The sequence below is a fragment of the Amblyomma mixtum genome, chromosome 2 (assembly GCF_055824585.1).
Source record: "Amblyomma mixtum isolate Tamu chromosome 2, ASM5582458v1, whole genome shotgun sequence".
In the NCBI taxonomy this organism is placed as follows: domain Eukaryota; kingdom Metazoa; phylum Arthropoda; class Arachnida; order Ixodida; family Ixodidae; genus Amblyomma; species Amblyomma mixtum.
Window position 1 is genome coordinate 21,888,280 of NC_143013.1, and position 13,117 is coordinate 21,901,396.

At 50.7% G+C, this 13,117-nt stretch overlaps 1 protein-coding gene across 1 annotated transcript in view; it reads right to left on the bottom strand.

The window, feature by feature from the left end:
- Positions 1-9,025, bottom strand: part of LOC149358650 (fibroblast growth factor 9-like) — a 104,012-nt gene extending 94,987 nt beyond the window's left edge. The window contains exon 1 of the mRNA XM_089570803.1: positions 8,535-9,025. Within this exon, the coding sequence (XP_089426929.1) occupies positions 8,535-8,973 (439 nt within the window). The 5' untranslated portion in view covers positions 8,974-9,025. The remainder of the gene's footprint in view (positions 1-8,534) is intronic.
- Positions 9,026-13,117: the final 4,092 nt, after the last annotated feature.

Consider the following 13,117-nt stretch of genomic DNA (forward strand, 5'->3'; position numbering starts at 1 on the left):
AAAGCAAAACAGTGCCCACTCCGTCAGTATATATATACACCCATTCTCGTTAGGGCTACCGGCCGGACGACACATTCCCTGTCACGGGTGGGTCGCATCAATTTTATTGTAGCGCATCCAGGAGCGGCGCACTCTATGGTCTTGTGTCCACATACATATTCCCAGAGCCTACCAGCGCCGTTCTCTTCCCAACCCTCGCCCCCTGTTTTGCCTCGCGCGTGCGGTTTCGCGCTGCGTACCGCGGGAATACAAAGTAGTCCGCGGGCCTCCAATGGCATCATTTTTCTTCGACCTCCGCACGGTTTCGACGGGCTGGCCATCCTCTACAGATACACACACACGCACACCCAAGTTCTGGCATAGCCACTGCATGCGGCTGAGTTGAATGTGACAGAGCCTTATCGATGGCGACCACCACCGCGGTGCCAGGCTGATGCCCCTTCACCGGACCTTACGGAATTCTGATGGATCCAATCTCTGGAAAAGGGGGGAGGGGCGGGAGGAGATGGAAGCGAGGGGGGGGGGGGGGAGGTAGCCTATACTGCTTACTCGCATGTGTATACGCGGCGTGCTTTGAGTAGTTTTACTTTACACACCTTATTGGGACAGAATCGGCGGATCAGTGCTAATGGATGGGTCCTTCGACTCTTGATTTCAAACAGTGCCGCTGCCAACGCGTAGAGCACGCTGGCCTAGATGCCCACTTTCTTTGCGGCCGCGGCTTAACGCTGCGACATTCTGCTGCTTTCCACGAAGACGCGAGTTCGATACCCACTCACGGCAGTCTTTTAACGATGGAGGCACGAAAACAACAGAAAAAAGCTTCGCCAGCCGTGAACCTCGAAAATGGAGGGACGCATAACATAGCTGGTTGCTCAGGCTTTATAGTACGCTGCAATGAGCATGTTGCGCTATAAAATGCAGCTTCGAAGCAACGCTACCAAAGACAATGAGAGAAAGTCTATGCCATCCGTATGTGTGTTCGAATGATCCTATAGGGTATGAGATAACAGACGCTTCCGCGAAGCAGCACGGTAGAAAAGTGCTTCGCATGAGACTGTTGATGCGCAACCGCAAAAACACGAAAATCAGCACACGGAAAATGCATGGTAGAGGCACGCACTGATTGCCTTCCCATTACGGTTCCTAATCACCACCTATGTATTTTCCCTACGTCTTGTCATTCGAGTAGCACAAGTACTTTCATGCAGAAGGAATGTGCTGCTTGCAAATGATTTTTTATTTTTGCTGAATAATGTTTGCCGTTCCCACCACCAAAGAATTGGCGCGACAATAAACCATTTCGTTCGAATGCGACACCGTCTTGAACCTTCAGCCAAGTACCGTAGACATAATGCATCAAGGTTCCAGGAGGAAGCAAGAACACAGTACGCGTACTATTGGAGACACGTACACCACATTAAAAAAAAAAAGGCCGATGATTGCAACAGTGAGAAACCAATTTCATTGCATAAATTAGAGAAGTCTTTTGCAGCGTTTCACTTGACACATGCACATGCTTCACTCGTAATTCCTCTTTGTGGCGCGCTTTCTTTTTTATCTCTGCCTATATAGGATCTCACCTAAAGGCAATAAAATAAGCTGAAACTTTGTGTTCGTTCCGTCAATGTCGTCTCGTCTTAGCGCCTCTTACGTTTCCGTAATTTGTTGTCAACGAAATACATAACACCCGTTTCGAGACGTTTAATAAGCTTTCTGCCCTTTCACCAGCAAGCTTCTGCTGATTGTACTTGATACACGCTAGCGGGACATTAAGCGCTTGCGTGTTCATTTCATTTTTTTTTTCGTCCATTTCTGTTTGCGTTTAATTCTAACTATGAAGCCACTCCAATTCGCTGAGTTCAGCATCCTCTTGAATGACAAAGTTCCAGTGCCGTCTGCAATTTACCGCATTCTAGAGAAGTAGTAGTTGTTTAAACCAACAGGATGAAGGGTTTAGGGGGGGGGGGGGGGGGGGGTGCAAACAAGCTGTAAACAACCCCATTTGGTCGTGTGAACGACTTATCCAGAAGCGCGTATAGGAACGTACAAACACACTATGAATTAGCATGCAGATGCGAGATCCGTTTTAAGCAACATCCCTGCGCCCCCCCCCCCTTTCCACTCAATGTCTTCCTGTGCTACAGAAAGAACGAAAAAAGAACAAAAAAAAAAAAGCCTTGAGCAGCTAGCGCATTGACATTCGCCGCGTCTGCTCGCATTGCATCCCGCAATGCCAGCGAGCACTCCACGCCGTCTGGCGAAGCCGCGAGAGGCGTTTCCCGCGTGCGCTCGGCACGCGTTGGCAATGAATGCGCCCAGCACCGTTTATTTACCATAAATCATTCCTTGCCTCCAGCTTCACAACCTCCTCTCTCTCTCTCTGTCCCTCTCTCCCGAACCTCGTGTTTCGAATTTGACCTCCGCTGCATGAAGACCTCTCTTCCGCTTTTGCACGTGCAGACTGCGTTCTCTCCTTGCTAAAACCATGCATCGCAGTCAAGCTTAGAGCCGGAAACGTCATCAGCCAACCACGGGTCTGAGTTGGAATCGCACGTCGAGTCAGGACGATCCTTTTGCCGGAGTTATCGTGTGAAAGGTCGTTACACGTGTCCGAATGGCGCAAGGTCGCCAGCTAATCAGGCACCATTGTAAAACGGGCGAACAATTCACTCAATACGACCCCTGATCGGCTGACGACAGCTCAAGCCTTCACAATGCTGCACGTTTTTATCGTGACAAAGCATCATCTGCGCGGTGCGGAGCGAAATAAGGAACAGAATCCTTTCCCTCGGAGGTACTACGTCATTTAACCGTTGCGTCGGCGGCGTCTGGAGAAGCGGGAAGAAGGTTAGAGATGGAGAAGGAGCTGGAACGAACAAAGAAAGCGAGTACACGAGCAAAGACGACGAACAACAACAACGGCTACTACACCTATATCAAGTCCGCCCCGTTGCCGCTACCGCAGCCAGATGCTGATGGAGCAACAGGAGCGGTGAATCGAAACAGAAAGCCTTCTCTACACCCCCTCCCCCTTGAGTGGGCGAAGTCGCGAGCTCTACATTCTTCCTTCTTGCTGTTTCACTTCTTCCGTTATGCGCACGCGTATACATAGAAGCGAGCGAGAGTAAACGAACGAGAGCGTTGAGCTAAGTTTTCGCTGTTAGGGGTGGGGACTTCTATTCTGTTCCGCAGAATGACTAGACGGAAGTAAATAACACGGATTGTTTTTCTTTCTTTTTCTTTTCGTCTCAAAACGCGCTTCGCATTTTGTTTGGCCGTCATATTCTACCTAAAAAAAACTACAACGAATGATCGTAAAGCCGTGCCAGGGAATGCATGCGGCAGTGAAAGCGAAGAATTCCTTGTTCCTAGTTCAGTTCCGTTAGAGCCCCGACTGACGGCGGTTTCCGACCTGTGCTCTTTTTAGTGATTTGTATTCACTTCGCAAATAAGAGACTCACCAACAAGCCAATACTGTTTTGTAATCTATTGCGACGCAACTATAGTTCAGCATGAGACGTGCGTTTAACTCTCTCTGACAAGTGTATTTTACCAGTGGCATGTAAAGAAGCTATGCACTGGTTGACAGTGTATCGCGATGGCTAGAAGAGTTAGTGAAGCATAGTATTTGATAACTTATGGTAAATGTGGTAATTATTACCTGCGGTAATGTGTGAATCATCTCACACGTAGTCACACTGAATGCATACTTGCTTTTTTTAGACGCAAGCTTCAAGTCCGGGGCAGAATAGGAAGCTCTTTACCAGGATATAAACCATTGTTACTGAATTCCCCTAGAACAGTGTGAATATACGTGGAAAAGCCATGGCGTCAGTGAATTAAAGAGTGTCTGTGTTTCATTAAAAATGTCGAAAGCCTTTTGAAAGATATCCTGTCCTACTCGTCTCTGGGGTGAAAGCACAACCGGCGATTTGTCTCCTAAACTTCCTTGGTTTGTGTTCTGCGCGAATCAACCTTCGTACTAAATTAGTTTTTCCCCCTTTCTTAGCGCACAATCCATACGATATAGTTTAAAAAAAGAATATCATTCCTGAGAATGTCGCCTGATTTCCGATCATTCGCAGGGAATCTTGAAACCGAAAGGGGCACGAACTACGATTTGGTATTAGTACGGAAATAAAATGCAAAATAAATGAACTGGTAGCCATTGCATACTTTTGCCTCGTATAAAAGAAAACAAAAAAAATTGTACTAGTTTCTTCGTATGCATCTATGCACAACATTAAGAAATTAGGTCTAAAAGGACAGCACTTGGGAGTAGTAACTGGGGCGCCACTGTTTTCGATGTGCGCACATTTCTTCGCCAGACGTAGACGCTACTTACAAAGGGCAACGTACGCTGCGTCCACTCATATTCGCTGTTCATTCGCGGTACAGTTCCCAGCGTTCGTCCGTGCTCACGCGACCATACTCAGCTGCTCACACAAACGCATGCGACTGCTACATGACGCTTGAGCAGAAAGAAAAAGAGACGAAATTACCAGAGGGCATACACTGCACGAACACAGTGCAGGGGAGGCCGGGAAACGTCCACACAATTAGGGCGAAAAAGAGCAATATAGAAAGAGGTTAAATACAGCATGCACAGCAGTGTTTCCACATGCGTGCACTGTCCATACAAGTAGAGTGCACAGCCCGATTATTTTTTTTTTTCGTTCCGAAAGGAGCGGCTTGTCCAGGAAGTGATGCGGAAACGAAGTTTCGAACGAAGCAGGCACATTCCAGCTGCCATAACTCCAAGTAAAAAAGAAAAAAATAATAGAATAAAGTGACACAGCGGCTCTGCTACTGCACTACCTCGACAACGACGTTCGTGAGAACCTATAGTAGCGGGCCTCGAAGCAGCAGTCGGAGCGGCAACACACGCGCACACAACAGAGCGAGCGGCGGCGGCGGTACTCGGGTCTCAAAGGGGGATTACTCCGGACCTCCCCACGCTGCCACAGCAGCACGCACACAGGCGGCGGCTCGAATGCACAAATGAGCGCATGTCGCTGCGGTCAGCGCGGACGAAGCTAGGACGTTAAACCCAGCGTATCGATCAATGTGCGGGGCCACCGCCGAAAAAGACACCTGCCTCGGCCGCCTCCTCAACAGGAAGCCGAGCGCATGCACGGCGCCGAGAGAAAGCAGCGTGCTACTGAAGAACCCGCGGTGGCGCGAACGACGGTTGCGATTTCGGGTCAACGCTCGCCCCGACCTGGACGTTATCTCGCATAATTTGGAATGCCAGCTCTTCTCATTAGGAGAACCAACCTCGCTGTGAAACCCTCCCGTCCTCCTGCCTTCTTTCAAACCTGGTGAGGATCGGAACAGCAACCAACAGTCCTGAGAAAGCTGCGCACGCGACGGAAACCTTCATTAATAACCTGTGACACGACGAATCACGCTTACCCTCTACTTGGATCACTGCCAACGTGGTGGTTATTGAGACATTAGCATGGGCTTTTGCGCCAAGTCCTCAAAATATTAATTGGAATAGCGAAGCCGCGCCACTCGATAAAAAAAAAATACATTGAGTGAAAGCTACTACCGCACTAGATCGGGTCGTTGTCAGTTACAAACATGTGTCGAGATAACAGCCGTCGTTAAACCGTACTCGCGCCATCCATCAAAGATAAGGCGTGCGGTCCTCCAGATGTTGGGGAGGAGGTATATTCGAGTGCATACCTCGTGTCAAGCCGCCGCGAATTCTGCGAGCGCTCTCTACCGTGAAACAAGTATAGAATACATTAAAAGGCCAGCGCATACTTACTAATGGACTCGGCACAAATTGACCGACGCCTATGAAATCGTGCTCCCCGAATCCTCGCCTTTCTCGGACGTTCGCAGCAGTTCTCGCAAATGTTAGCCGCTGGACATCCCGGCTTTCTCCTTACGAATAAGTCGGCGAGGTCGCAGCAAATTGCACACAACAGAGAAAATGCACGAGTAATGAGAACGAAGAAGAAAACGAAGACGAAGAAATGCGCGTTTTAGTTTCTTTCTGAGGCACCCAACGACAGTGCCCTGAGGAACTTTACGACCTTCGCATTTATGCGAACTTCCAAACTACACAGCACTCAAAATTTGACGGTTCACATAAACTACTGAGAGGAGAGTAGGTCACGTCTCGAACACCATGCCAATAAAGTCAGAACGAGCGCCGGGGTCGACCGCTGTCAACGGGTTAGAATGTTACGAGGTCACCGCGTCCCTAACGCGTTCTCGGATACACCGCGGCAATAAAACGCGGCGAACTAGTTTACCAGCGGAGATAGGTTTCTATTAAAGATACCAGTGTGTCCCACCTACACATTTGAAACCGAATACGCCTACCTTTTCACGGCTCGTCAGGCGGCGTCACTATGGGCATCTGTTCTCTTTGATAAGTGCCGTGACGAGTTTGCACAGCTCGCCGCTCCGAGCGAGGGCTTTCACTTTGGAAAAGAGCCCAACTCTTTTGAAACCTATCAGTGCATAACACCCCCCCCCCCCCCCCTTTTTTTTGTCGTTTCCTTTTCTCGCACACCCTCTTACATTCACTCACACCCATAGGCACAAACGCAAGCTCTCAAGCGTAACTCTTGACCACAAGTGAAATAGTCACTCAGGGTTTCCGTAAACAGCAAGCATGCTGACCTTTCCGCCATCCCAAAACAGCAGCAGTCGGATTCACTATTCGTTCCGCGTTACTAGCTTCTCGTTGCAGTCGAGGAGAGCATTGAAATGCAAGCAACGATGCAAACGCTGTTTTTGTAGGTTTGTCTTGAGTTCCCGCCCAACCAGGCTGCTAACCAGATCTGCCTTTACGCCGGACGTGACTGGACTTCCACTCGGTGTATGGCCCGTCCCTGGTTTGTGGCCAGGTTGCACAGAATGTGCAATGAAAAAAGAAAAAGAGTCGCCCTACGCTCCTTGAGTTTAAGTGTATCTTATCAGCACATTTTCGTTACATACTCCTCAAAAAGTCAAGGAAAAAAAATGTCCAGGGAAGATCGTTATTGAATCTATAGAAAACACCAGCAGCGCTTAAGAGCAAGATCAAAAGCGTAGTATAATAGTGTGCTTATCATTCCTTTAAATTCCTGCCGGAAAATAGAGGTTAATAAATTTTCGTTTTGTAGAGCCATGAAAAAAAATTGAAATAAGAATTGGTCAGAAGACAAACGTCGCTTCTGGGTACGGAACCCACATCCGTGCGTCGCGTACCGCTACACTGAGGAATGTTTCCTGCGAATACTCGCATGGCAAAATTAAGTGCACAGTCATACGCGTTATATATCTGAAAGTGTGCGAAAAACCGGCGAAACCTCGTAGCTCACTTGGCTCAACAAGTCAGAATGCGACACAAAGCACAGGAGGAACGGTTTTGTTATTCTGACATCAGAAAACGCGCCAAAAAGTCCAAGTAAGCGTTTCGTCGACACACAGAAGCCGTGGGTTCGGTGGGTAGTCGTATTTTCTTTCAATTCATGCAAAAGCTAAACTATTAACGTTGACTAGCGCTCCACGACAGCTGCCTGATGCAGTCTATGGATTCAAATGCGCTTGGCTGTTCTACTACATGCTTCTTGAAAGAAGTACGGAAAAGCGGCTGAGACGGGTTGCGCCGCACCGCATGGCGCCGCTGCCACGCAGTGCAGCAGCATAAAAGAATGAAGGAAAAAGAGAAAGAACAGGCTGCTGGCGAAACTCGCCGCTCGCACGCGGAGGGGTACAGAGAGAGGGAGAGACAGGCTACGTGCAGTACGAGAGCGTATCCGGAATTTTCAGTGCCAGTGATAAAACAGCTGGAGATCCCGAGAGGTTGCCGGCGCCGACCTGCGTCCCATCCAGATCGGCGACGAAAAGGCAAGGCACCACCAGACGGCCAGCGTGCACGGAGGGCGAGGCTATCGTAACTTCCCGTTTATTGATGCCGGTAAGCCGCTGCAGGACGAAAGAAAGTTTCACTTTGCGGCGCGACTGGGAGCTCCATCGGGATTGGGCAAACGAGGAAACGCTCGGTGACACCTGGTGCCCAAGGTATACGGTGACCTGTCAAGGGAGGGCTACTTCGACGTACCAAGGCACTTCATGACCGGCGCCGAGTTGTGTTGACCGTAACAACAAGAAAAGCACGGAGGCGAATCGTAGATGTAAGTAGACGGCTGCATCTTTGACAAGCAAAGAATCAAAGACGGTAAGAATGTCAATGAAGAGAAGACGCCGGAGAGACAACTTGGATTTCGAAAGTGTCAGACCTCGATGACAAAAAAAAAAAGAACCCGGAAAATACGCCTTCCGGCCAGTATGCCTCTCTCCAGCAATCAATTGTGTCAGCCGGCGACGTACACTCACAAGACACATCCCCGGACTCCGCTATCTCCCGCTTGGGTCTCCGCAAGGGGACCAGCACCAGCAGCATGTCCATGATCGAGAATAGTCATTCATTCAAGACCATTAAAAGCAAAACTCAGCGGTGCGCGCTGATCCACACACGCACAGGCACACACGCACGCAGCCAGGCTGAAGAAGGGCCCACTGACCGTATCGGTTGCGGTCCTCCCGGGTCCCGTTGACCTTCCCGTTGGCGTGGATGACCAGGTTGTATCCCGTGCGGCAGTAGAGCTGCAGGTAGCGGCTGGTGCCGCGCGGGTGTTTGACGGCTTCGCTGCCGTAGTCGCTCGGGTCGTCGGCCACCATCGGCGCGTCCTGCTCCTCCGAGGAGCCCTCGGCCAGCTCATCGACGTCCGCCGCACTAGCAGCAGCTGCGGCACGCGCCCGTCCGTGTCGCAGTCGGCGCACCTCCTGCGAGTTGTCGCTCAGGTTGTCGTCGACATCTTCGGCGCTGTTGGCGTCGACGCCTCGCGATGCCAGCGGCGACGCCGCCGGGGCGGCCCGCGCCGACGCGGCGACCAAAAGCAATACGAGCATCGCAGTAGAGAGGAGCACCACGACCAGGTTCCGGCATCCCGGCAGCGGCATGCATGATCATCGCGGCACCGCGGAGCACTGCACAAGCCTGACGGGCCCCTTCGGCCGGCGCCGCTTTTGAAAGCTCCCCTTTGCTGCGCCCGGCGAGCGCTCACCCCCTTCCCCCGCCGCCACGCGATTGGGCACAACCCCTTCTTCCTCTCCACTCGCGTCTCCCTCCCCCACCCCACCGACAGAGCGCGAGAGGCTGCGGCGGCGGCGACGCCGGCGTCAAAGCGTCACCGCGTCCGCGGCTGCCGCGCTTCGGCGAGAAACTTCTCCTCGGGCAAGCCCTGATCCTCTCCTCCTTCGAGGATGCTGCGGTAACTCCGATGACTCACGGGTGGTGGTAGTGGTGGTAGTGGAGGTGGTCGCAATGAATCCACGCGTTTCTCCTCTCCTAAGGAATTCCGCGTGCCGCCTTCCCGCACCTCTCCCCCGTTACTTCCTTCCCCCCACACTCCTCTTCCGCCGCGTTCTTTCTTGTTTTCGATTTCCCGAAAGTGAGGTTGCGGGAAAGCGAAAACGAGGTCACTGCGGTCAGACACGTCCCTCATTTGGTTCACAGAGTCGCCGCCCCAGAACGTAACGGTTCGAAGAGTGTACGGACAGACGTGCTGCTCTTCTGAAAGGACAGTTTGTTTCACGGAGCAACTCTTGTAATCATTTTTCCTTTGTGCATTTATAAACTTTTAATGATGCAACTGTCGGTTCACCTGGCGATAACTGTGTACGATTTTCCTTACTAAACATTGGAAACATAATAACCACTTAAATGCTCAACACACTACTGCAGAAGACTGCTACGAGGTTCATAAGTCGACTTAAAGGTCAGGCATCGTTCAACGCTTACCACGCTGCAGTCAGGTTCAAGCCTCCTTTCACTTTACGCCGTTGCAAATACCCGGACTAAGTCCAGTGTCGCTGCTTTCTCTTTAATCGCTGTCTTTAGTTTCTCAACCACCCCCTTTTTCCTCATCGATCTGCTTCTCATTTAATTTGAGGTCATCTCAATTCCTCGCTCGAATTGTGCGGCGTCACGGGCGAGATTTCCTCCAGGCGGGGTACCGACATCCACGCCCCGAAGCTTCCATCAGAAACCCACGCACACGGGTGTGCTCGCACTCGAAAAGCTCGTTTGGCTAGTTTTCTTGCTGGTGCACGTCAGCTCTTTTTACTTTCGCCGACAGTTAGGTTGAATTACACGCGCAAGCGAGCAGTTAGCTCCCACCCAGTGTCAAGGTCACGGGGCAGAGCGTGCCTTTCTGCAACGACACTGGACGATAATTGATCATTAAAGAGCGAGAAGGACCCTCTTTTGAGGGCAAGGGTTTCGTTTTCTCAGTTTTCTTTTTTGACGCAGTGTAGCACCTCGTCCTGCCTGATAAAACGGGCCCCCGCAACTCGCGCCACCGAAGATATAAAGGGACAGCCTCTCTCGGAGAGACCAGCAGCTGCCGACGTCGGCGGGGCCACGTACGGAGATAGCTGGGCTCCTGCGCGCCTCGCTGCGCCTGGCGGCTCCGGTGTTCATTGGACGGTGCACGCTCCCAGGACAGGCGTTCGTGCATCGCGAAAGAGACGCACGTACGTAGCACTGCCTTCGCTGCTGCATAGATTGATCGTTTGAAAACGTTTGATTGCCCGAGAAGGAAAGGTAGGTTGGCTCCGCTTTGTAGGATGCAATGGGAGGGGGGTATGAGGAAAGGAAGGGTGCAGTAACTGCCATATTCAGGCTGGACACCCGAACCGTGCCGCAAGGGAAGTAATGATGCAGGGAAAGAAATGAGGCAAAGAGAAAAAATTGGTAGGGGTTTAACGTAGTAAAACCGAGTATACGTGCAAAAGCAGGGGTTCATTCTTCAATTGAAGGGTGCACTTATGCTCCGCTTTAAGGGTATGAGTGATATCTATAGTGGGTTAATGCCCATATATGCAGAATTGGTCATTCTCTGCTTAACATTCATAGATGGTGGAGACTCTTCATGCCACTCCCGGCGCAGTGGCGCAGCGGTTAAGAGCATGTTAATCTTCCCGAGCTACCTCTCGGGTTGCTAGGCAACGGCACACGATCGTACGTGCGTACAGTGACAAGATTCTTGGTCGGTGTTGGTGACCGCACAAGTGTTTCGCTCTAATAAATAACTTACAGTAGAGGGCTCCGGATTCATTTTGTGAACCGGGAGTTCTTTAACGTGCGCTCAGATCGTACAATACACGGGCGTTTTCGAATTCCACCCCCATCGACATGCGAGTGCTGCGGATGGGGTTCGAGCCCACGACCTTAGCTTCAGCAGCCGAAAGCCATGACCGCAGAGCCACCGCGGAGGGTGGTACTCTGGATGGTTAGATTAGGGTTAACGAGATTGATGAGGGGATCGGCAGAAGGGGGTGTGACAGCAGAGTGCCGATAATGTGACGCGTCGTTTCTTCTTATCATCACCAGAGGTACCACAAGGGGTCTCCGATTCGGCATCCAATTAACGAGACTGGTTCACGCCAAGGCTATAGGCGCCGCGGTCGGCTGTTCGCTTCTGGAATTACCTCAGACGGACATTCTATGCGATTGCAGCTATGGCCGCTCCTCTCCTGGGAAACACGCAGGATATCTGTGCAACTTGGCTGTCTCATCTGTTGGACAGTTCAGCGATTTCCGCTCTTCTTGTTAGTAAGTTCTGGTTCTCGCTATTGACCTGAGAGTTATTTCATTTTGGAGGAGGTGTTTGGAGCCCTGCACCTTATTTGACGCTGGAAAGCACTGCGCAAGACTTCGTTTCAATGCAACGCCCTTTAGTGCATATCTAGGATAAAGAGTCAATAATGGAAACACATGCACGTTTCTTATGCTCCTTGTCATTGTCAGTAGACCATTCGGTTTTCCTTCAGGCAAAATGCAGCATGTTTTTCCGCGAGACGAAATTTCGCATTTCGCGGGAATCTAACCAAACAAATTACGACTTTTTTTAGCCGGATATCATCAGAATACACCCAAAATGGGGGGTATGTTTCAATCAAAGGACTAATTACCCATCAGTATACATCTTAGCGCAAAGGGTCACGTGGGGAAAATTACACGGCTTTCTCAAAAACTTCAGGCAAGGACGAATATTTGGGTGCTAATAACTAATTAATTAAACTACTACCTTGATAGGGACAATTTTTTTTTTGTTTTCAGAAACCAACCCGTTTTTTTGTTTTTTTTTAAGTAAGGTGGTGGTGGTGAAAAACATTTATAATGCAATAAATATTTACAGAGAGGTGATTGGGGTAGGCCCTATTGGCCCTTTCCCCTAACAATACTAGGTGGAGCCCCTATTCCGGGGCCCCATTGGCAAGCAACGCCGCCCGCGTCCGGTGAACCAAGGCCTTTTGGGTCTTTAGGTCCTGACAGCCGAGCAGGGCCGCCTCCCAGTCCTCTCTGGTGGGGTTGGGGTTGGGGGGGATGGATGGGTTTGAATGACACGCCCAAACCATGTGGAAGGTGTCAGCCACCTCCCCACAGAACTGGCACGTGCCATCAAAGGATGCGTTGAAATGTTTAAGTACCGCCGGGCACAGTACAGTGTTAGTAAGAATTTTGATGAGGAGGCGCTCGTCAGCGCGATCCAGTCCCTTACAAGGGGCCGGGTAGCGCCGGTGCTCCTCCTTGTAGTAATCGGTAAGAGTTTTTTTGTAGTCATGAATTAAACCCTGTCCTCAACTCAAATCTGAGAGCTTACGATGATAGTCCAGTACGGCATTCGCCCTGGTAAAAGCGGCAAACAGTAGACTATAGTCGGATACAAGTCAACAAAAAAGCGGCTTTTCTCCGTTGAAGGACCCCCCTTCCAGTCAATGGTGTCGGCCCGTTATCACGAACTTCCTCTCATTTTCCACTCCCTGCATTATCACGCTAGCAAGAAGGGGGTCCTTTGACGGAGAAAAGGCGCTCCGGTATTGAGTTGTATCCAACTACAGCAACGCGCACCGCTTTAACCGAATGACATTTTACCGCGTTGACGCTAACAAACAGGAAATAAAAAAAAAAGCAGCGGCGCAGTATCGCACGTAGCACAGCCACGCTTTTGTTCCTGCATTCCTGCGAACGACACCGCTTCCTGTTAAGCACTGCCAGACGCAGCTGTCACAAGCCGGATGCGGAAAGAGAAATAGTAAG